Source organism: Thunnus thynnus, chromosome 17, assembly GCF_963924715.1.
Source record: "Thunnus thynnus chromosome 17, fThuThy2.1, whole genome shotgun sequence".
In the NCBI taxonomy this organism is placed as follows: domain Eukaryota; kingdom Metazoa; phylum Chordata; class Actinopteri; order Scombriformes; family Scombridae; genus Thunnus; species Thunnus thynnus.
This window is the reverse complement of record NC_089533.1, coordinates 910,651-935,993: the sequence shown is the minus strand read 5'-3', so window position 1 is coordinate 935,993 and position 25,343 is coordinate 910,651. Positions and strand designations below refer to the sequence as shown.

General features: G+C 36.5%; 2 protein-coding genes across 4 annotated transcripts; both read right to left on the bottom strand.

The window, feature by feature from the left end:
• Positions 1–1,510: 1,510 nt before the first annotated feature.
• On the bottom strand, positions 1,511–7,576 carry LOC137168269 (uncharacterized). Its single transcript, XM_067570791.1, has 4 exons — positions 7,485–7,576; positions 4,337–5,029; positions 3,937–4,106; positions 1,511–2,656 (listed from the first exon to the last, which is right to left on the bottom strand). Exons 2-4 carry the CDS (start codon positions 5,003–5,005, stop codon positions 2,614–2,616), a joined length of 882 nt encoding a protein of 293 aa, XP_067426892.1. The 5' UTR covers positions 5,006–5,029; positions 7,485–7,576; the 3' UTR covers positions 1,511–2,613.
• Positions 7,577–8,441: 865 nt separating this feature from the next.
• On the bottom strand, positions 8,442–24,425 carry LOC137168144 (E3 ubiquitin-protein ligase TRIM39). Of its 3 annotated transcripts, none has more exons than XM_067570640.1 (13): positions 24,345–24,425; positions 23,707–23,827; positions 22,228–22,674; positions 19,442–19,546; positions 18,456–18,551; positions 17,116–17,349; positions 16,430–16,616; positions 16,236–16,328; positions 16,116–16,142; positions 14,821–14,847; positions 12,937–13,112; positions 12,691–12,846; positions 8,442–11,133 (listed from the first exon to the last, which is right to left on the bottom strand). In XM_067570640.1, the coding sequence occupies exons 1-13, from the start codon at positions 24,359–24,361 to the stop codon at positions 10,927–10,929; spliced, it is 1,893 nt and encodes a 630-aa protein (XP_067426741.1). In that variant the 5' UTR covers positions 24,362–24,425; the 3' UTR covers positions 8,442–10,926. The 3 variants fall into 3 exon arrangements, with proteins under 3 accessions (XP_067426741.1, XP_067426742.1, XP_067426740.1); XM_067570641.1 differs by having other exon boundaries at positions 24,310–24,405; XM_067570639.1 differs by lacking the exon at positions 24,345–24,425 and having other exon boundaries at positions 23,707–24,084.
• Positions 24,426–25,343: the final 918 nt, after the last annotated feature.

Sequence of the window (25,343 nt, the reverse complement as noted above, 5' to 3'; positions counted from 1 at the left end):
TTACTTTTTGTGCTAAGTTTATAAATAAGAAGCTCTACACTGAACAATCAATAGATTATTAAAGACAATAATGATGGAATAATATGACCTGTCCCTCAGTTTGATGAAACACAACTTTACAACAGATGAGCTAAATAGAAACTAAAACTATTAAACTATTCAAACAGAGTCCTTGTTCAAGATGGAGGATGTTGTCTGACCTGTCAGATGATGTACAGTAAACCTGTGTTCATGTAATATGTTTAAAAATGCTCAATTAACTTTATTCCTCTAATAATTTTGTGCTTTTTTATTTATTCCCTCTGTTTTTACCGAGCAGTTACACATTCAACCAGCTGGAGGCGCCACATTACAACCAGTAACCCTGAACTGAAGTGGGACAGAGTGACGAAAGCTGCTCTCAATCTCAATCTTTACACTGTGATGACAGTTTTTACTGAAGTTGTCAGCGGTTCATTAACAGCAGCAGGTTTCACTGTGTGATTTATTTTATTTATTTTATTGTATGGTTTATGATGAGGGATGAGTATATTATCTCAGCCGCTATCAAAACTAAATAGAACTTTCAGAATTAAAACGGCATAAAAATAAAACAAATGTAAGCTAAAAGTTTTTATTTAGACCTGTAAAAGGCATAAAGACCGTTTTAATTATAAAGTGTTGTTAGATTAATATAAATCTAATTAAACAGGTACATTAAAGGACGTGTTCACAATTTTTCAAGTGTGTCTGAAACCATCAGTCAGTCATCAAATGAACAGTGAAAGCTGTGTTTCTTGCTGTAATCATTCCTCCTGTTCATACTGACCATTAGAAGATCCCTTCATAATAACCTTACAATGGAAGTGATGGAGGACAAAATCCACAGTCCTCCTTCTGTGCAAAAATGTATTTCAAAGTTTATCTGAAGCTAATATGAAGCTTCAGCGTCCAAATGAGTCAAATCAAGTAGATATCTTTCAACGTTACAGTCTTTTTAGTGCCAAAGTTCCTCTTTTTGTTACTATACTTCCACCTGCAGCTCAACAGGGAAACACTGTCCGAGGAAACACAAAGAAGGAATTTGATGCTAAAAAGACTGTAAATGTGTCAGATATCCACTTGATATGACTAACTCAGACTGATGAAGCTGAATAGAAGCTTCACACAGACTTTTAAATGACTGTGTGGACACACCTGACTGCTGGTTTAACTGGAAACACTGACAACCTCCTTTAATGTCTATGCTTTTTACAGTTTGGCGAACTAACTCACAAGTGTAGGAATTTGTGCACTCAAATATCTTTATGATTTTATGGAGGAATTATGAATTATTATTGTGCACAACTCCAACATGAAATTATTCATGCAGTGACATAACTCATATTAGAGTAGGTATAATAACAGGGAAATAGTCCTCCTTGTTGGACACACAAGAGAGATCTATTAGAATTATGATTGTTATTAATCTTAATTATAATTTTGCAAGGGTTTAGGTCTTTTAAGGTTAAGTGACTGAAATGCACAAGAAAACACAAACAAGTCCACTTTAGTTGCATAAACATTTATTACTAATATTACCGCTACAAGTACTAAACACTACAACATTTTTTATGTAAAGCACTTTGAATCACCTTGTTGTTGGAATGTGCTGTACAAATAAACTTGTCTTATGTATGAAGAAAAAGGTTCTTTGTCTGTGCCGCGCTGTAATTTCCTGTTTTTCTGTCGGTAAAATAACAGTAAATACGGTACGAAGTACTCAGATCCTTTACTTCAGTAAGAGTAGAAATATCACAATATAAAATTACTCCATTACAAGTAAAAGTCCTGTTTATGTAAAAGTATATAAGTATAAGCAGGAAAATTAACTTGCAGTATTTAAAGTAAAAGTAGTTTTGCAAATCAGGCTGTGACTATATTAAATACATTTAATAAAGTACATTATTAATGATGAATTGGTGCATAAACAGCAATTTATTGTTGTTATTTGATCTTCAGGACTTTATAAGAGTCACCAGATAAATCTGAACCAATGTCAGATGATTATTTGTGAAGGAAAGAAGAAAAAGTTCTGACACAAAAATTTGGATTAGTTTTCCAAAATGTTTCTCTCATATTTATGTTTCTGTGAAATATTGGAGTTTTACTTCTTTGGGTTTATTTATTTGAAACAAAGTTTAGAGAAACTAGAGAGACATGATGACACACTGAGTTATGTGACGTTTGGGAACTGCTGGTTTAATCTTAAATAATTCAGTGAAATTTAAAAGCTTTTCTTATTTAATGTCAAATTTTAATCTGAAAAGTAAGTACAGCTGCAACCAAACAAACAGAAAATTTAAATATAAAGTTCAATATTGTACTGAAGTACAGTACTTGAGGAAATGTATCACCGCTGAGTAAATATATGTGTACGTAAATGAAGTGTAGCTATACTTTCACATGTATATGGGCATAAATGTATATAATAACAAATCTACGTCTGTTTTCCTATTTAACATGTTTTTTTCCTTTACTTTTCTCCTTTTTCATGTCTTTTCTGTTGATATTACAAGTCTTCCACATTATGAGTTGTTGAAAACAAAGGCAGTGTTACAAAAAAGAAAATATATTGGGACCCGTTTATGAGGATTAAAACCACCCTCTTGAGCGCCGCATCTCTCTCATCTTCTTCCTGCAAGAATCAAACAAATTAAGAGAAATGAGTCTTTAGGATTCAGTGATTCAGTGAATCTAGTGAGTGTAACAGACAAAGGAAACATGTTGATGATCATGTTGCTCTGTCTGCTGGCAGCTGGTTGCTAACATGTTAGCCACAGATACTTTATAGGAGAATATGTCAGATGTGTTTACAGCTTGTTGATTTCCTCCAAAAGTGGCCAAAAAGGTAGATTTAGTCACATAAACTCAACTGAAGGTGGTGTCAACCTATAATGGTGTTTTTTTAGGGGACCTGTGTGTTACTGTTAGTATACAAATTAAAAATATAAAGGACCAACAATAGAACCTTGTGGAACCTCACATGTCATTCCTGAAGCTGTTAATGTGATGATCGTGTTGTTGTCTGTTTGCAAGATGAGGAAATAAGCAGCTGTTTGTCTTTAGTTATTTATATCTGTTATGATGCAGGATGTTAAAGTCCCCCTCCACTCAAAAATGTGTTTTGCTTCTTGAATGATGTTTGTGCAGAGTTTGTTTTCACATTCATCTGCTGAAAGTGGAAAGTTTCTCTGAGCCAACTGAAAATGCATTTTTAAGGGGTGGACCTATGAGCAGGATTTGTGACATCACAAAAGCCAATGGGAGAAAAAACAGATGTCATTTTAAGGATTTTTAACAACGTGATTGAGCTTTTTTTTTTTTGTCAGACACAAATGATTAATTATCATTAAGTAGAGTATTTTACATACATCTTAAAACATGTCTGGAGGGGATCTTTAAACATTAATGTGGCTGAATATCAATAAAAGACATTGCTTAAAATTTGCATCCCTAGTATATTGATTTCTTGTATATTAACTGCAAAAAACAATATACTGTACTATGAATATTAGTGTGTACACATTAATTATGAACCCTTTAAAGGGGGCATATTCTGTTTTTAGTGATTTACTGTACTTTATATCCTGTTCTGTGGTTGGATGTTAAAGACGACCTATTATGCTCATTTCCAGCTCTAAATTCTTATTTTGACTCCACTAGAGCAGCTTTGCATGATTTATAGTTAAAAAAAGACTCTTTATTTATCTTGTACTGGTCCTTTATGCAGCCCCTCAGTTCAGCCTCTGTCTGAAACAGGCAGGAAAGGGCCAGTAGAAGATAAATAAGGAGTTTTTTTTAAACTATGAATCATGCAAAGCTGCTCTAGTGGTGTAAGAATATGTGTCCTTCAAGTCATGATCATAACAATCTGTGCATTTTATGTTCAACATGTCAGAGGGGAGAAAGACTTACTCAATTTCATTCAGCGCTTCTCTGAAATTTTGAGTCGACCTCTTCAGCTCATCAGCTGCTTTCTTCAGTTCTTCACTCGGTCCAGTTACATTGTTATTTTCAATGGCCCTCTTGTAGTTGTCGATGGTATTCGGGAGTGTCAGTGCCACAGTGAAGATTCCTCCCCCAACCTGGAAAAAATAACAAGACTTTTCTAAAAAATCATTTACAGTTTGACTTAATGCTAAAAGTCATCTGAGGTGTTGAGGTGGTGTATTCTTCAGCCCAATATCAAGATGTGAAGCTGGTTCCTCTGATCCAGTTTCAACAGGGTAACAATTTATATTCTTACAAAATGATCAATTATCAATGATCAGACAACACCAAAAAGCTTCCGTTGGCGTTGTCTTTGGTAACTTACCTGTACTGCGCCTTTCCCAGCTACTATCAGGGCATCTATAGTTGTCTGTCTGGCGAACCCTGCAGCCTGATCCCTGATGAAGGTTTCCAGGTTGAAGCCGCCCTGACTCGCCTGTATCACACCTATGCTTATCATCAGGCTTTGGATGTAAGGCGCCAAATTTTTTGCTACCCCTATAACCTCCATCCATGGTATTCCATTTCGTTTTGCAATGGCCCGAAGGATGCACTCTATGACATCATTATCTGTCGCACATATATCTGAGCTGTTCCTGATTTCTCCTATCTGCTCTTTGATGCGTCTTTGGATTTTCTCTCCAAGCTTTTTATTGTCCTCAGAAACCTTCTTTGCTTTTTCCAGTGTGCCTCTTTCTAACCACCACTCAATTAGTTTTGATGTTAAAGTCACAGTTGACCCGACTGCCGTGTACGCTCCTGCAAGTCCGAGGAGGGGAGCTGCTGCTCCTGCACTTAAAAAGGTGGCAACACCTGCCCCTATCATCGTTATCCCACCCAGTACTGTAACACTGTTTCCCGCCATACGGCCAGCGTTGCATTTCTCATTAACAGACTCAAGATCATTTGCTAATTCTCTCAGGTGACGACTAAAATCTTCTCGCTGATCCAACCAGGAAATGATGAGCTCGTACAGCTGATCCTCTGCTGACATGATGATGCACAAAGGTCACAAGGCCTGAAAAACAACAGACGAAGGTGGCCTAACTTTAAGGAAGTAAAACATTGACCACCGACAAAACATCATTATTGTTTAAGAGTGATGTGTGACAGTTTATAAAACACAGACAGATGATGTCGTCCTGCTGATGACTGCTGATAGAGACGCCAGATTAGAAAACGCTGCTACAGTGGTATGAAAAAGTTTCGGCACCCCTCTGAGGCTGCATAATAATGATCACAATGTCATGCCATTCATTTTCTAATAAAAGCTGAGTACTAGGGTATTTACCAGACAAAGATTTTTAGTGTAGCAATACTAAATTGTATGAAATCAAATCAGATGTGAAAAATAGGCTGTGCAAAAAATTGGGCACCTTTGTCATTGTGTTGATTTGAACATCTGTAACTACTTAGAACTGATTAACTGGATCACAAAATTGGTTTGGTGAGATCATTAAGCCTTGAACTTCATAGCCAGGTGCATCAAATCATGAGAAAAGGTGTTTAAGGTGGCCAATTGCAAGTTGTTCTTCTCTTTGACTCTCCTCTGAAGAGTAGCAACATGAGGCCTCAAAACAACTCTCAAATGACCTGAAAACAAAGATTGACTTATTTGGTCATAACACGGAGCGTTATGCATGGCGGCGAAAGAACACAGCATTCCAAGAAAAACACTTGCTACCCACAGGAGGTAGCAAGTGTGGAGGTTCCATCATGCTGTGGGGCTGTGTGGCCAGTGCCGGTACTGGGAATCTTGTTAAAGTTGAGGGTCGCATGGATTCCACAGTCAGTCACAAAGTTGAAGTTACGTCAGGGCTGGATATTTCAACAAGACAACGACCCAAAACACTGCTCAAAATCTACTCAGGCATTCATGAAGAGGAACCAGTACAATGTTCTGGGATGGCCATCCCAGTCCCCAGACCTGAATATCATTGGAAATCTGTGGGATGATTAGCCGTCCATGCTCAGCAACCATCAAACCTCAGTGAACTGGAGATGTTTTGTAAGGAGGAATGGTCCAAAATACCTTCATCCAGAATCCAGACACTCATTAGAGGCCATAGGAAGCGTCTACAGGTCGTTATTTTTGCAAAAGGAGGCTCGACTAAATATTGATGTGATTTTTCTGTTGGAGTGCCCGAATTTATGCACCTGTCTAATTATGTTTTGATGCATATTGCAGATTTTCTGTTAATCCAATAAACCTCATTTCACTACTGAGATAATGCTGTGTCCATCAGTTGTTTGATTGATCAAAATGAAATTGCTGATCCAAACACTCAATGATTTATAAATGAAAATAATGGAAATTGTCAGAGGTGCCTGTATGTGTCGTTCTGGAGTCACATGATCAAGCCACAGATCTGGAGGTTCATCCAGAGGACTGGTTGTTTCCAACATAACCTGACCCTTATCCCCTTCCGACGCCAGCCAGGGCTCCATCATGCATGTAGTCTTTGTCTGTCTCTCTCCTCAACACAAGTATAACACAGATGTACTAAGAAAGGCGTTGTGAAGATGGGAGCAGAGGTTGTCTGTGAGCTTGTGGCTGCATTCAGTGTCTGATTTACTAAGACTGCAGCTCATTATGCTGTCAGCTCCTGGACGGATCACACTGAGAGTGAAGGAGAGCATATAGGCGCAGCTAAAACCAGATAAGACTGTATTTTTGGGCGTGTTCCTGTATGTATAGAACACTGCTGATAAGACTGTAGTGCTGCTGTAAACTTGTGAGCAGATAAAGACAGTAAAAGTGTAGAACTATGTTAAAGTTCTGTCCAGGATTTTATCAATATGTCCCATAAACACAGAAGTTAAATTAGGCCGGAGCCCATCTCCTTCAGTAGTTAAGTTGAGTCCATCAAAGCTGCCGGAGTCTCTCTAAACTGAGTCATCTGACTGTGCAACCAGCGAAACACAGACAAGAGAAGATCTGAGTTGGTAAAAATGTTAACGAGCTCATCTGAGTCGTTCTCACAGCAACAATCTTAACGAGGGTTTAGCCCTGGGTTTTGTATCACAGGCGTATTTATTTTTAGTTATTTTTAATCTGCGTATTTTTTTAATCTACTCGCATCAATAATACAGTTTAGCAGTACAGTTTATTGCTCTTTGTAGTAAAAATGCAAATACTTTACCCCTAGCTGAAGTGTAGTAGTACTACACAGCATTAATATAGAAAGCACATGTAGTTTATATATTTGGGTTGTGGTCGTCACACAGCTTCACAGAGGTGAACATCTTTCCCCACAAATTAATTCAAAGGTCTCGTCACCAAATTACAAATAAATAAATCAAATAAAAATTAAAATGTTGTCTTCTGTGGCATATTTCTCTCTCTGAAATTTCACCCAATACAATGGAGGTGATAGTTTATGATTCATCATTTTAAAAAAAATACATTTTTTAACAAGAAACTGGTAGAAATCCTCTCAGTTGTGCTGCTGAACTAAATGAGTGAATCTTACCTGAAGTTAAATTTGAGGAGCAGATATTCCTCTCTGACCATGATGTGTTCAGTTTCTTCCTGTTCAGAGGAATTAAGTCTGCTGCTGTCCACTCCTCTCCTCTCTTATTGGCTGCTTCACAGTCACATGATGTCAAAAGAGAAAGTGTTCCCAAAAAGTCTCTTGTGGAAATCCCCCCGTAGTAGAACAATAGACACAGTTATTTATGGTTTCTCCCTGTTTCAGGCTGAGTGCTCCGTGTGTGTGTGTGTGTATGTGTGTTTATGTGTGCATGTGTGTGTGTGTGTGTGTATGTGTGTGTGTGTGTGTGTTTATATGTGTGTGTGTGTGTGTGTGTGTGTGTGTTTATGTGTGTGTGTGTGTGTGTGTGTGTGTGTGTGTGTGTGTGTGTGTGTGTCTAGCAGAAGAGAGACAGTGAACCAGGCGGACTTGACGACAACTAACTACAGTTGTTGTGTTGCTGTAAGTGCAATAAAAGCTTTGTGAGTAAAAAGCCAGTAGAATCATTTAATCCACCCCAACGATGGACTGAAGGGGTTAAATCACGGTGTTATGGCGGTAGAGGCTCAGCGGTCGATGACTGATGGAAGATGACATCACCCCACTAAAGGTTGATGGTTTGATGGTTTGATGTCTGCGTGATATGAAATGAAGAGCAGCGTTTGTCCCTGTTCATGGTTTTATCTTTATTTGTTAATAAATGAACATTCATCATTATGATTCATATTATCAGTAGACTAGATAATATCAGATGTATGTTTATAACTATGGTGTTACTCACCAACATTATCATCTACTCTTTGACACATTTTCTCTTTCACAGGATCCATTTACAAGCCTCAATGAAAGTTAAACATTAAGTTGCAGTTGGAGATGAAGAAACTGCAGAACTGCAGCTTTACAAGAAGTCACATGACTTACAGACAGTGAAGAAACACAGAACCTGAACTCACAGAGTCACTGCGTCTTTTCAGACTTTATTTAAACTCAACAGGATTAGTTATTAGTTATATTAGTTATTGTTATTTTCATCTTACATTTTCTTCTCATGCTGCAGATCTTTATGTAAAATATCTAAACTCTTAAAGGAATAGTTTCACATTATAGGAAATATACTTGTTCACTTTCTGAAAGGAGGAGAGTTAATTTAGCTGATCAATAAAAAAAAACCTCAATATCTCCTTTGTTTAATCTAAACCGAGTTAGTCCTTTAACAAAACCAAGGCTGCAGCTAATGATCCATGTCATTATCGATTGATCTGCTGATTGATTAAACATTTTGTCTATAAAATCACAACTTTCTAAAGACCAGGAAGTCTTCAGTTTGCTGGTTTTGTGCGACAAACAGTCCAAAACCCAGAATATTCAGTTTACTGTCTTCCATATGGAAGCTTTTTCTGAGTCAGACTGCAGCAATAAATCATCACATCTAATGATTAAAACTCTTCAAATAACAATTCAACCATCAATTAATAAACGTCCATATCTAATCACAAAAAGCTGAACATCAATTAACAAATACTCAACTTGCAATTAATGAAAAGTTGACCATTATAAAAAAAACAGGTCAAAAATTAGGAGTCAGTCATTAAATTAATAAAAGATAATAATTAAAGTCGAGTCACAAACTGCTGCAGCAACAACAGGCGGACAGCAAAACAACATCTGGATCCAGAACGAGCAGAAAGATGAAGCTGACAATCAGCTGGACTTAATGTTCAATATTTATTATCCTACAATTCAACTTCAGGTGTGCAGCCGAGCCTTTCTTTTGTTTTAACCATCGAATATCTTCGTCTTTGTATGGAAGCCTATTTGTGCCAGAAGAAGAAGAAAATAACTTTTATAAACCATAGTTACGAGACAGCAAATCAACATTTTAACTACAAATTTTACAAACTAACTCATAAATTTAAATCAAATGTTTGACTTTGTGTCCCCTATTTGTGACTTAGGAAGTGCACATTTTTAATTATGATGTCATGATTTTGTTTTACTATCTCAAAATTTGGACTTAAAAAGTGAGAATTTGGGCTTTAAGATAAATTTTGTATAGAAAGTCAAAACAATAAGACCGTACATTATACCATCTCATTGTTTTTCTTAATATGTCATGATTTTGACTTATTTTGGCTTTATTTATGAGATACTATCTCAAAATATTGACTCATGTCATACATTTCACTTAATATCTCAAATTTGAGTTGTCTCATAATTTTGACATAGACAGCCATAATTTGGGCTTTGAGATGAATTGATATATTAAGGCAAAACCATCAAAAGTACATCATACTATGTGATTGTTTTACTTAATGTCATAAATATGACTAATCTAAATGGAGTCTCTCATGATTTTTACTTGAGACCTTAACTTTGAAGTAATATATCATTTTTGACTTAGTAAATTCATGTTTTGACTTAAAGTATTATCTTTTTTTTTCATCATTCCTAACATTTCATCTTTTTTTCACAGCAGTAATGGGCTTCCATACCAAAGCCAACTTCTCTCTACAAATGTAAACAAAGTCAGTACATTTTTTTTTTTTACATAAGTTCAGTGTTGGTGAAGAGATGTATTTAGAGGCACATTTGCTTGATTGACAGGTTGGTAACATTCAGCCACGTTGGTTGCTGCCTCCAAAAAATCTCAAAAAAAAAGTTCAGACTTCAAAACATCCATCTTATGCTTATGAACCTGTGAGTGACATCACAGAGTCCAGAGACAGGTGTACATCTGGTCTGTAGTTTAGTGTGAACATGCTAATGCTAATGCTAACATTTACCAGAACAAACCTGCAGTGTATCGCTTCTATAACGACAGAATAAAAAAGTATGTTTTGTTTTAATTAATATCTTTATTCTTGTTATCATCTGCTCCTTTTTGTTGTTTTTAACTTTTGGTGGCAGTTTTGTGATTTATTATGTAATACATGAAACTTTTACTTTTCTCACTTTTTTGAATAAAGGTTTCAATCATTAAAAATTTCTTGTTATAACAGAAAAATATTCTTTTTTTAACAAATGCTTCTCATGTTACAACTTGATATTTTTCATGTTATATATATATTTTTCATTATCATATTTACAAATGTTTTGACAAGAAACTTTTCATGTTATAACACCATATCAATTTATTTTATGTCACAAAACCTTTGTAACAAAAAAATCCACAAATCTCATTAAAAGAAGACATCATTCGTTATGACAGGATGTGTTGACATGACAAGAAAAATATCTTGTTTTAACGCGAAAATCATTTTGTTAATTGATTTTTGTATATCAACAAACTGAGGACATATTTTTTCATCACGGTGGCTGCTGTATGTTTCCACTTGTGTTAAATGTGTGAACATCACGTCAACACAGATCATAAACGTCCTCTAACATGTCCCAGTGCTCCCCCTCTTCCCTCAGGTGAGCCCCTCAGTCTTTGCCCCGCCCCTCAGGCCAGGTGATGCTGTGAGGTCATGAGGACCAGCGGCACCTCTTTGTCCCCGGTGCCCAACAGGGGGAACATCCTCTCGGTGAACTCAGAGGATCCGGTGAAGCTGTAGATCTCTGAGCCCGACTTCACATTATAAAACGACACCTGACCCTCGTCCATGTCTAGGAACACGCCCACCTGACGCAGCTTCGGGGGATGTTTCACCTGTGCGGACGACACACAGAGAAACGTAGTTAAAACGAGACGTAAAGAGGTGCAGCAAGGTTTTCTGATGCTGTTTAAGGTTTGTTTACATCAGTGATGTTTGCAGGAAAACAATCCAATAAAAACAGGTTCCGTTATATTTTATTAATTATGAAAGATCATGTCTGCCTGGAAAAGGAAAAAAATTAAAGTCCAAGTTGTGAATGAATGAATCATATGAATATACTTTTTAAATTTACTTTAGAAATTATTTTTTCCTTTTAATTCAAAATTATAAGATATAAAGTCATACATATAAATTGTATGTCAAAATTACAACTTTTTTTCATGACTGTTATTTTTGAAATATCAGACAAAGTAATAATTATTAATTTAGATTAAAAATATGATTTCAATTTATAATTATGATTTATATATTTATAATTTAAAAATGAGATAACTTTGAGACACAATGATTTCATTTCATTTAAAATACTGTAAGATACCACGTCATACATATAATTTTTGCATCAAAATTATTATTTAATTAGAAATTATGAAATTACACTTTACTTATTAATAATAATATAATTATAATTGTAATTATAATTATAATAATTACAATAATAATTATAATTATAACCATAATATATAATATAATAATATAATTATTATTGTAATAATTATTATAATTATAATCATAATATATAATTATAATAATATAATTATTATTGTAATAATTATTACTTTTAAATTCTAAAGTATGACTGTTGTGTCAAATTTTTTACTTCTTAGGTCAAAATTATAGCTTAAATTTTAAAAAATATTAGACACAACAACTCATAATTTCAATTTTTAGGTCAAAAATAAGAGAAGTCAGAAATTACCTATGAAATCAGAATTTTTTTCCCCATTTATTCAAAAGTGTAAAGATGTTGTAAGTAAAGCATAATTTTTATGTCAAAATCATGACCTTTTAATTCAAAAATAAGATTTTGATTAATTCAGTTGGTTGCAATCTGCAACCTCACCGCTAGATGCCACTAAATCCTTCACACGGGTCAAAACTTCACTTTAGAAGTCAATCATTTCCTTTTAGTTCAGAATTATAAAGATACAAAATAAAACATAATTTTTTACATCAAAATCATGACTTTTTAATTCAATTAAGTTTTTATTTAATATTATGAAAAAAGTATTTAAATATATACTTAAAACTTTTAAAAGTATATAAATAATTAACTTTCAATTCAAAATGACAACATTTTACCTCAAAATTGTCGAAATCAAAATGTTTACTTATTAAGTCAACATTTGTAAATGAAACATCAAAATAACTATCTGATAATGACTTAGGAAGTAAAAATTTATAATAATTCAAATTTCAATGTAGTTTTGAAGTATTTTTATTTCTTTAATCATACTTTTTATCTTTTTGTTTTTCTCCTGGCAGAAGTGAGCTGCATCAAGAATCCATAGTGTCATATTATCTAAATTTTAAAAAGCTGATAAAGAAGTGAACTACAGGAAACCCGGTGATAAAGTTACTAATAATAAAGTAATAGAGTGTGAGTGGACCTTGGTGAGCGGTGGAGAGGTGAGCGCTCGCAGCTGGCTGCCGCTCCACCAGATGGCGTAGTATCCGTTAGAGGGACTCATGTCGAACAGACCTTTCTTCTGAGCCGACTCCCGGACCACACCCAGCTTCCAGTCTTTATTCTCCCCGACACACACCTGTACAGGTGGACAGAAACAGAGCCGCTGATGTCAAGCAAAAAATGTATATTTTACACTGAAGTCTGGTTCAGCTGTGTGGCGTCTGACCTCCCAGTAGTGGCGTCCTGAGCTGAATCCCTCTTTGGCGATGACGCAGGACCAAACGTCGAATCGATGCTGACTGTTTCTGTAGAACTGCAGCTTCTCTCCTCGCTTCACCTGCTTCCTGTCCTCAGAGAGGATCAGGAACGGATACGCCGTCACTGGGTTCAATGTCACATCCTCTGGAAACAACAAGGACATACAAAGACTGTCACTCTAACGCCCCCCTGAGTCTGAAATGATCATCACACTCAAGAACGATAAACTGCTGATGGATGATAACAGATCTTTACCAACACTGGGGTAAAAGTATGACGTTTGTCCTGAGAGTGGTGCCACAGGAAAGGCGCCTGCTAACATTAGCATTCAGCTAAAACCACAGTTCATTTCTTATGTAATATTTTGTAATATTATCACAACATTTAAATTCACAGTTAAGACTTTTTGCTTATAACTTTTAAAGGTATATAAATTATTTAAATTCAAAAATATATTTTAGTTCTAAATTATGAGAAACTGAGTCAAACTTTTTACATAATACATCAAAATTACGATTTCATAATGACTTAGGAAGTAAATATATGGACAAACTTTTTTATTGAATCTTTTTATCTTTTTTGTGGCAGAAGTGAGCTTCCAAAGACAATCTTTAGTTTACTTAGTTGTACTTAATAATAATAATAATAATAATAATAATAATAATAATAATAATTAAAGATGCAAGCAGCGTTGAACGGGCCCTCGCGCCACCGCGCACGTCGGGCTGTGGCGCAGTCGAAGGGCTTCTGTCACAGGCATGTAGATGTCTTCAGACCCGGCTGTTTTCAGACAGTGCAAGAAAGAGATAAACATCACTTCCTTTGTCCACTTATTATATTAAATCTCAACGGTGTGAGGATGAGAGTTTCCTGCAGGGTGAGACATGTCTGTCTCGCTCACACCTGTGTCATCAAAATTATGCAAGTTTTGGGTCCATTCACTTGAATTTCAATTAGTAAACAAAACTCTTGATGAGTTTGTGTGTAAAACAAATTAATTTCCTAATTTTCATCAAGTCTATTTTTAGAAAAGTAAAGACTTTTAACCCACATGAGCTGGTCAAAGTGTGATTGACATGTGTACTGTCAGGTGTGTAGAGACAATAAGTAACTGATACTCATATATTTGAATGGAGAGTGTGAGTGAACCGCTAGGTGCTCGGGCCCTAAAAAAGGAAAAACTGCAGTACAGAGCTACAAATTTTAGTTTTGATTTTATTTTTCTGCAGCACTTTATCACTAAACTGTCACCCTCACTCCATTTTTTCCAAAAATAGACTTGATGAAAATTAGGAAATTAATTTGTTTTACACACAAACTCATCAAGAGTTTTCTATTTACTAATTGAAATTCAAGTGAATGGGCCCAAAACTTGCATGATTTTGATGACTCAGGTGTGAGCGAGACAGACATGTCTCACCCTGCAGAAAACTCTCATCCTCACACCGTTGAGATTTGATGTTTCGCCATGACAGAGGAAGTTGCTATAACTTTATTGTAAATGCTCCAGTCTGCACCAAACTTTACATGTTTGATAAGAGTCCCAGCCTGAACACGTCTACATGACAATATTCCATCAGTGATGCAAACTGGCTGAATAGCGCCCCCTACGAAATTCCAGCAAAGCAGCCCCAGCAGCAGGCAAAATAGTGGACAAAGGAAGTGATGTTTATCTCCTTCTGGCACTGAAAACAGCCGGGTCTGAAAACATCTACATGCCCGTCACAGAAGCCCTTTGATTGTCCCACGGCCCGACGTGTGCGTAGGCGCGAGGGCCCATTCAACGCTGCTTGCAGCTTTAATTAGAATAAAAAGATAATAAATAAAAAATATTGTAGTGTGTGTTATTCACCCATGTAGACTCGAGCTTTCTTGTGTCCTGAAACAAAACAAACAGATTTTACTGTGACAAACATCATAATGACGCCATGAATCAGAGCATTTACAGTCAGTGGTGGAAGAAGTACTGAGATCCATTACTGCAGTAACCAAGTACCAAAGCAGCAATTTAAAAATACTCCATTACGAGTAAAAGTCCTGCATGAAAAATCCTACTACAGTAAAAGTATTTAGTAGTTAAAGTATTGCAGTAAAAGTACATAAGTATTATGAGCTTGATGTAGTTAAAGTATTGCAGTAAAAGTACATAAGTATTATGAGCTTGATGTAGTTCAAGTATTGCAGTAAAAGTACATAAGTATTATGAGCTTGATGTAGTTCAAGTATTGCAGTAAAAGTACATAAGTATTATGAGCTTGATGTAGTAAAAGTATTGCAGTAAAAGTAGTGGTTTGGTCCCTCTGACTGATATATTATTATATATGACATCATTAGATTATTAATAGTGAAGCATCAGTGTTAGAGCAGCATGTTACTGTTGTAGCTGCTGGAGGTGGAGCTAGTTTACACTACTTTATATACAGTTAGCTAGTTTAGTCCAGTGGTTCCCAACCTAGGGGTCGGGCCCCTCCAAAGGGTCAGCAGATAAATCTGAGGGGTGGTGAGATGATTAATGGGAGAGGAAAGAAGAAAAAACAAAGTTCTGATACACAAATCTGTTTTCAGTTTTTGGACTTTTTCTCTAATCTTTGATTTTTGCTGAAATATTGGATCATTTGAACATTTATTGAAATGAAAGCATGTGAGAAGTTTAGAGGGAAAAATCACTATTTGGTGGAGCTGTTAACAACTCATAGACATGTGAAATGTGACCCCGACTACACACTGCTTTTTGTAAGACGTCAAAAGACAAAAAAAGGTTGGAAACCACTGGTTTCATCTTTAACAATGTGTTGTATTTTAAAAGCTTGTTATATTATCCATTGTGTCAAATCTTCATCTGAAAAGTAACTAAAGCTGTCAAATAAATATAGTGGAGTCGGTGTTTCCTCTATAATAGTACAGGCCTGGTGGGCTGCCAGGCCAAAAAATACTTTTTTTAATTGTCAAAAATAACACCAAATATCCATTAATTTGCAATGCATTGTGGGTAATGCAGGTGTCATATTTTGACGAAGAAGAATGTGTGGAATAAAAATAACGATATCTTGACTTTCATCCTTTTTTACCTCACAATTGTACTTAAGTACAGTACTTCAGTAAATGTACTTTCCAGCACTGCTTACAGTTTAAAAGACACAAACATACCTGAGACCGGTTTGTGCTTCTTCAGATCTGAAAAGGGGGACAGGAAACCACATCAATGCTGCAGCAACACTGAATTAAACTCTTTAAACATGTAATTCGATCATAATGGGCATCTCTCACCTCTCAGAGACCAATGGCTCTTCCTCAAATTGGCGTTGCTTGCTCTCAGACTGAGCATGCTCTCAGCAGCCAGCATCACCTCGCCGGACGAGACTAGAACAGGGAACAGAGGGGGGCTCATCAGGGGGTCCAAAACCTCATGACCCGTATTTATCACGGAAATCAGTCTTAAACATTGTCAGAGTGTAACTCACAGGATCCTCTGGAGCTTCTGGAGCCTCTGGAGCGGACCTCTCCCATCCTGATGTCGTCCATCTTCTCCTTCACCTCAGTCAGAGCGCTCTTCACGTCCCCCAGCTGGAAGTGGAGCGAGAAACTCGAGTCCTCATCCACCTCGTCCTGCTGATCTTCAGCCAGAGGAGCTGTGGCCTCCTCGAAACTCTGCAGAGGAGAGAGGACACAAGACAAAGGGGAAAAAATCATGTTTGTTCCCTCAGTTTGGACTGTGGACTACATTACCCATGAGTCTCAGCAGAGCCATAAAATAAGAGAGAAATCAGGAACAAAACTCACCACAACAACTACCACAGATGCTGAATTGATCCAGAATTGAACCAAAATACAAAAGTGAACTGATCCTGATCAAACTCTACTTTTATTTACTAGAGAGAGATAGATAGATAGATAGATAGATAGATAGATAGAGAGATAGATAGATAGATTCTCATCTTTCTATCTCATATAATTTATATGCTGACGACACACAACTTTACCCTCCAATAAAGACCTCGGAAGCTTTCTGATTGGAGGTTTCTCATTGACTTCCCTGCTAAAGATGTTGTGGAAACAGTCTGAGACAAACGTATTTTAGTGTCTCATACTTTGTGTTGATGTATTTAACTCCGCCCAGCATGGTGTGTTTGACAGATGTCCCGCTCACCTGCAGGAAGCCGATGTGATCCTGACTGATGGCCTGGACCTCCAGCGTGGCCCTCCTGTCCATCAGCTGGCTTAACTCCACCTCCAGACGGCTCACCAGCCCCTCCCCCTTCGACATCACGGCGTCCAGCTGGTTCTCGATCCCACCCACCACCTGAGAGCGGATCCTGTCCAGCGAGCTCGACAGCTCGTCCAGCAGGTGTTCGACCTCGCCTCGTTCCCCATCTGCGTAGTTCTGACACAAAAGACGCCATTTTCACTAAAATATTACTTTAATTCATACAAGATTGTACAATTACAGCTATGTACCACACAGGGATAATGACAAACCATATATATTATTATAATAATGAATTATGATAATTATCTCATTAACTAAAAAAAGTTCCCTGTAATAACGAGAAACTTTTCAAATTATATCAAGAACTTTTTCATGTTATTCTGGGATTTTCCTGTTATTAGTCTGCTTGTCTTGTAAAACAACAAATCACTGTATCTTGTTGTCTTGACGTCTTACAAAAAGCAGTGTGTAGTCGGGGTCACATTTCACATGTCTATGAGTTGTTAACAGCTCCACCAAATAGTGATTTTTCCCTCTAAACTTCTCACATGCTTTCATTTCAATAAATGTTCAAATGATCCAATATTTCAGCAAAAATCAAAGATTAGAGAAAAAGTCCAAAAACTGAAAACAGATTTGTGTATCAGAACTTTGTTTTTTCTTCTTTCCTCTCCCATTAATCATCTCACCACCCCTCAGATTTATCTGCTGACCCTTTGGAGGGGCCCGACCCCTAGGTTGGGAACCACTGGACTAAACTAGCTAACTGTATATAAAGTAGTGTAAACTAGCTCCACCTCCAGCAGCTACAACAGTAACATGCTGCTCTAACACTGATGCTTCACTATTAATAATCTAATGATGTCATATATAATAATATATCAGTCAGAGGGACCAAACCACTACTTTTACTGCAATACTTTAACTACATCAAGCTCATAATACTTATGTACTTTTACTGCAATACTTTAACTACATCAAGCTCATAATACTTATGTACTTTTACTGCAATACTTGAACTACATCAAGCTCATAATACTTATGTACTTTTATTGTGGGAAGATTTTTCATGCAGGACTTTTACTTGTAATGCAGTTTTTTTACATTGCTGTATTGGTACTTTTACTGCAGTAAAGGATCTGAGTACTTCTTCCACCTCTGACTGTCAGCTGTTACTTTGCCCGTGAGCAAGGCACTCTAGCTCCAGGTGTATGGACAGAAGATTGTCTGGGAGGTTCACTCTCTTCACTAATGTTTTCAAAAAGAACAAGATGTCCGACCTTGACTCCCTGCAGTTTCCTCTTTAGCTCCGTCACATGAATCTCTTTCTCCTTGATGCGGTTCAGGATCTCCTGCTCCGTCCTCGCTACCTGTTTCTGAACACACAGGTGACACAGAGTCTAGTTTGTTCATTTCATTTTTTAATTAATTTAATTCAATTTTTTTTAATCAATACAAGAATACAACATACAGACAAAAAAATAACAAAAGTAAACAAATTTTAAATGACAGATACATAATTCAAAGGGAAGAATAAGATGCATAAGGTTAAGAAGGTTATTGAAACGTTAGTGGTCACAATTTTAGATCAGAGGGAGGAAATATCTGTGTAAATGTTTAATTTGTAAAAAAGGAGTGAGAATTTCTAATGTGATGGGATTTTATTTCAAATTTTAGTGTATTTAGAGAAAAATGATCTTAAAGGTTAAAGCTATAAGTTATTATTAAATGCAGGTCTGGGTTTCAGTTCATGTTTATAACAGCTCTGGTTATTCTTAGGTCTTATGAAATGAAGTCTTGGCTAAATAGAACAAAGTAAAGAAGGTGATAATATAGTTGATAGTACAAATTCATACTGCTAAGTACTGTCTAATTATGAATATTTAATGATTCAGATTATGAAAACACTACACAATGATGTGTCCGAGGAGGAATTTTAAGATGAAGTTTATGAGCTCTATTGTAGAGTCGAGCTATTGGTTCAATAAGTTCTGAGGTAGTGAGAGACCAAACTGGAAGACAGTACGGCATGAAGATATGTATTAGAGACCTGATCTGACTGTCAACATGTAGTTTCTTATTCAGCTTTTTCAGTGGTCTTTGAATATGCTCTTCAGATGTGAGGTGTTTAAAATCTTCCGCTATAGTGAGGCTCTGGTTGGCTAGAACTACGGGGTGAGACATAGACAAAGGTTTCTGGATTGTTTGTATACGAGGAGGAAACACTTCAGGATGTGTTGATGCAGAAGATATTTCTGTCCTCTACCTGTTTCCCTTGTCTCTCGGTCTGGACGGACACGGTCTTGTGAGTTCGATGTTCCTCCAGGACACAGATGGCGCAGATACAGCGCTGACATGTTCGACAGTATACCTGGGCAGGTAAACACATCAGCAGGTCATCAGCATGTTAAAGTGTGATTGGTGTCATCTGAATGCCAACAAAACTGATATTTGTCTGACTGCAGACATTTCTATGGAAGTGTTCAATATTAAATAAATGAAAAAAGACATTATAAAACAAATAATAAACTGTGTAAAATTTAAATTAACCAATAATTTCTGAAACTATTGAAAGAAATTATTCAAACTCAACTCAGCTTTTACCAGATATCATTTTTATTTCATTTATCGATATGTTTTCTATCATAATTACACTTTTATTTTAATATCAAGTTGTATTTCAAGCTAGCAAGCTCAACAAATGCTAGCTTCTAGATTTAGCCAGTTAGCTCCTGTTAGCGACATGAATGTAGAAAGAGAACTGTTAACAGTGTCGGAGGTGGAGCCCCGTTCAACCAAAAAAGCCAAAAAAGCCAAAAAAGTTCAACTTCTTCTGCATTGCGTCTGCATCTGTGGGGCCCATAGAGCGAGCGAACTAGTGACTTTCACCAGCCGAGTCGGTTACTTCCGCTTTAGCCCTCCGGCTAACTTGAATGGGAATAAAACGATTCAATCGTGCGGCTTTTCTAGACTTTCTAAATGTAATCAGACCAAATGGATCAAATTATGATGGTGAAATGAGTCATTTCATGCGGGTTGTGACAGTCAAAATTTAAAGATGTCTCTTTCACAATGTAAGTCTTTGGGAGAATTTTGGTAGCATCAGGTTTGGCCGCAATGTCAAAGCCCGGTGCTTTTCCTGTGTCCACATGTGGTTCTACATCCATGGGCTGGGCAGGTACCATTAGCAGCCTTCACATTATTTTCTCAATTAATTTATTTGTCATTACAGTATCAAACAATAGTGAAAACTGCCTGTTACATTTTGCCAGAACTCAAAGTGGCTTTTTCAAATGTTGACTTTTGTCCAACCAACAGTCCAAAACCTAAAAGATATTCAGTTTATGATGATATAAAACAGAGAAAAGCAGCAAAAGTCTGACATTTCTGCTCAAATAAGTGAGTTAAATGATTAATCAGTTATCAAAAATAGTAGATTAATTCTGTCTGTGGATTGATTGGTTGATTAATTGACTGTTTCTGCTCTAATTTTATAGAATGCTAACATGCTAATGTTAGTGTTCTAAAATAACATGACATCAAATTAACAAACATTATACACAATAAACTGTATATTAAATATTCATGTTACCACGTTAACATGCTAATGTTTCTGTATAAACATGCTGAAACACTAAATATTACATTAACATTAGCTCAATGCTAACATTAGCATTCAGTTCAAAGCACAGCTGAACTCTGGACAGAATTTAAAAAATCCGGGTCAAAACATGTCAGTTGCTAATTTTATATGCTGATGACACTGTTATATACTACTGTGCATCAACTCTTATACAGGCCACTGAATACTTGCAAAATGCTTTTATTGTTGTCCAAAATGTCCTACTTCAACTGAAACTCCTTAATGCAGATAAGACCAAACTTATGTTATTTACCAGCTGTAGGAATAGGCCACAAAATATCCCTTGAGTGGTCACTCTTGAGGGAAGTGAAATAGAGGTTGTTAACTCTTATAAATACCATATGTGCAGTAACTGGTGAAGAAGCTGAGGCTAAAACTGGATTTTTTAAATTTCAAAATAAGTTGTGTATTTCTTTTAATGTAAAAAAGCGAATTGTTGCTTCCTTTTTTTTTTTACTTGTGTTGGACTATGGTGATCTTTTATATATGCGTACCCCAGCTCAGTGTCTTCATATGGTTGACACAACTCGCTTACTTGAGGTTCATTACCAATTGTAAAGCTTTGACTCACCACTGTGAGTTATAATCAGGGGTAGGATGGCCTGATCTGGTCACCCGTAGGCTCTTACAATGATACACCTTTATATATAAGGCAATTCCTTGGTCTACTCCTGTAATACCTATGTGTGTTTTTATCACGCACAGAAGTGCCGGACAGTACTCTTTATATTTGCAGGACTTCTTTATGCTTTCAGTCCCAAATGCCTGTACGGAAATTGGAAAAAGGGCATTTGTGTATTCTGCACCCTCAGTATGGAATACGTTACAGAATGACTTGAAACTCAATGACTTAACTCGTTAAATGCCTTTAAATCCAAAATGAAAGAATTAGAGGCAGATTCCTTAAGATGTCAATGTTTTTAATTTACCTGGTGAGTTCACTTTGCTTTTTGTGTTTTTATTCATGCTGCTGCCTGTCTAGGCCACGTCTCCCTTGAAAAAGAGATTTTTAATCTCTACAGTAATAGAATATTTAGATAAACGCATTGTTCCAGATGATATTTTAACCATCAGTAACAGCGGCTGTTTATTAATATCACTTTTATTACTCCCAAAAGTGTTTCAGTTATTTTCTTGTCTGGTTCAGTTGAGGAGGGCGAGTCAGCTGATACCTGTTGGTGTATTTTTATGATTTATTATCCTATATTTATATATATGTTTGTTTTTTTAAATCATCCTTATGAGTGACTGGAATTGTATTTTTATATCACGTTAACCATAAAGATTTGTTTCCTCTTTAAAATAAACTGAACAATATTGATCCATCGATCATCACAAACAATAATAATGTGATAATAATAATAATAAGAAGAAGAAGAAGAAGATGTAATTCATGTAATTCCCCTCACCTCCAGCAGACGGTGGTGTATGGCACAGGTGCGGCCCCTGAGGGCCTCCTGAGGGTCCATCAGAGGGTGTTTGGCATAGAATGGCGTGCTGTGATGCGGCCGCACATGCTCGGCGCAGTATGAGGCAGTGCAGGTGAGACAGGAGCTGATGGCCGGCTGTTTGACACCTGTACACACGTCACACCACACCACCTCCTCACCTGACGCTGCCCCCGTCAGGAACGGGTTGGTGCTGCCTCCCTCCTTGTCCGTCACCATGGCGCCCGTCGGCATCCCATTCCCGACCGGCACCGGTAACCCGGCAGCGCCATAACGGGCTACTTTGTATTTGTCTGCGATGAGGGAGAAGACTCTGTTGACGCTGAGCCGAGGTCGCTCATCAAACTGACGCTTACACAGCGGACAGGTGCAGACCGGGCTGGACGCCCAGTAACCTCCGATACACGCCTGGAACCAAACAAGAGAAGAAGAAGAAGGTTCATACAATGATGTCAGCTGATTTATCTTAAAAATAAACATGTTTTACTCTCTTGCATCACAGTCTACAATGAAACTATTTCATTTTAAAGCTGCTGAACATTCAGGTGGAAACAGAATAAACATAAATCGTGATGCATCTTAAGACACATTTGACTAAATCTGTAACGTTCAGATAATCTGATATTAACATATTAACAACGTCCAGTGACAGAAGTTCAAACTCTTCCTACTGTGATTGTTTTGGGTTTTTTTTATACATTTTTTAATGCAAACCTTACTCTTTTAATGCTAGTATAACTTAAAAAAAATCCTAACATAACTTTTTAATGCTAACATTACTTTTCTTAATGCTAACATGACTTTTTAAAATGCCAACATTACTTTTTTTAATGTTAATGTAACTTTTTTTATGGTAAAGTTACTTTCTAATGATAAAATTACTTTTCTTAATGCTAACATGACTTTTTTAAATGCTAACATTATTTTCTCAATGCTAACGTCAATTCTGTCACTCTCATATTAACAACTGGTGTCGTAGATAAGATTTTAGAAATACTAAAGTACTACTACTACTACTAGAGTACTTGATCAAAATTTTTAAAATGTTTTCATAGTTAGAAGTTCAACTATGTTTTATTTAAATTAAGAATTTCTTTCAAGGAAACTTGAAATCAGCAACTGCTTATAAACTCAAATAACTGTCTCTGTTTCCACTGAAATTAGCACCAGATTACATATTTATTTTCCAGGAAACTTCTTGAAAAAGTTAATGACAGACAGAAACAGACAGTTTTAGTTTCATGACGGCCTGTTTGCTGGTTCAAAGCTTCTCCGCATGGTCAGGTAGAAAACACTGGATAGAAATGTAATCCTGGTATTTCAGTGACTACAGTTCTGCCTGAACTGATGAGTGTCGGTCTGAAGCCTTCAGGACAGACCTTCATCATGGACCCGGCTCTGTGTGAACCGGGCCTCAGGTGTTGTGAGTGTGAATGTTACCTGGCAGAAGTTGTGTCCGCAGGGGGTTGAGACAGGTTCACTGAACAGGTCCAGACAGATGGAGCAGGTGAGCTCCTGCTCTGAGAACAGATCTGAGGTCGCCGCCTCCGCCATCATCATACTGCCGACCAGAGCACAGGTGAACGCCGCCGTTAGCTTCTTTCTACTACTTTTACTGTAGTAGGATTCTTCATGCAGGACTTTTACTTGTAATGGAGTATTTGTATATTGCTGTATTGGTACTTTTACTGCAGTAAAGTATCTCAGTACTTCTTTCCACACAGACATGAAAAACTGAAACTGCTGAGGAGAAAAGTGAATCTTGAAATGTGAATCAAAAGTAACTTTAAGAAAGGTGAAAACTTTCCTTTTCATTTACAGAGTTTTCAGATGAATCTACCTGAACGTTTAAAGTTAAATTAAGGCCTTTACGAGACACCGACAGCGGCCGTCATGACTCGACACACTCGGCTGATCGTCACCAGTTAACAGGGACACTCGTTAATCCAAAACAACACCTGGTCAAACTACATTCCACCTGAAAACAGGTGAACTCCGACACACATACAGATTTAAGTCTGAATGAAGCCAAAAATAACAAACCAGCATCAGGTGAATGTTGGACAGGTGTGCTCTACCTGCTTCCTCTCTTCATGTGTTTGTGTCCCTGTCAGGCTGATAACCACCTGTCTCAACAGGTGTAAACAGGTGGAAAAGAGGGGCGGGGCCACCTCACCTGTGTGTGAGCTGCATTCAGTGTCAGTGGAAAAACAAGCTCATACATGGAGTATCAATACCAGGTAATATGTAAATTAGCAGCAGCAGATGTTTTTGGAGCTTCAAGAGAATTTAATTCCTGCCTGACTAAAAATACAGATTACAAGTTATTAGAATGTAGAGAAACATAAATGATCCACTACTATACTAGAGCTAAAACACTTCATAGATTAATCAGTTTATGTAAAAGTTATCTGCTTAATAACTTAATATCTTTATTTCTACTTATTTCTGGAGGGAAATGAGGTGAGAGGATGATAACATGCAACAATAAACAACTATTTTGATAACTGAATAATGGTTTAAATATATATATATTTTTTTTAGCACAAATGACAAACATTATGATGCAAATGGGAAAAATCATATAAAACAAAAATAAAAAAGATTAATAAAATGGTGATAGTATTTGAAATTCAAAAGTAATACAATTATTTTTTCAATAAAAAATGTAAATGTTTAAAAATCAAACTTAAGATTGAAATTTAAACAAGTAATAAATGTTATTTTTAAATTTTGAAAATAAAATACATCAATCAAATCAAAAATACAAAAACTATGACTAATGGAAATAAATAAGAATAAAAGAATAAATACATAATAAAAACTTACTAAGAGAATTATTTAAAGCAGAATACGAGTCTACATCCAGGTTCTCTCAGGATCTCGAATATTTGATGTAAATTTCATGAAAATCTACAAAACAACAAAAATCAACCTCATGGTGGCGCTAGAGGAGTCAGACGGATTCATCCTCTGGAGAACATGAACGTGTGAACCAAGTTTCACAACAATACATCCAATAGTTGCTGAAATATTTGGATATAAACGTTATAATTCATGTGATTTCAGCCGCCTCA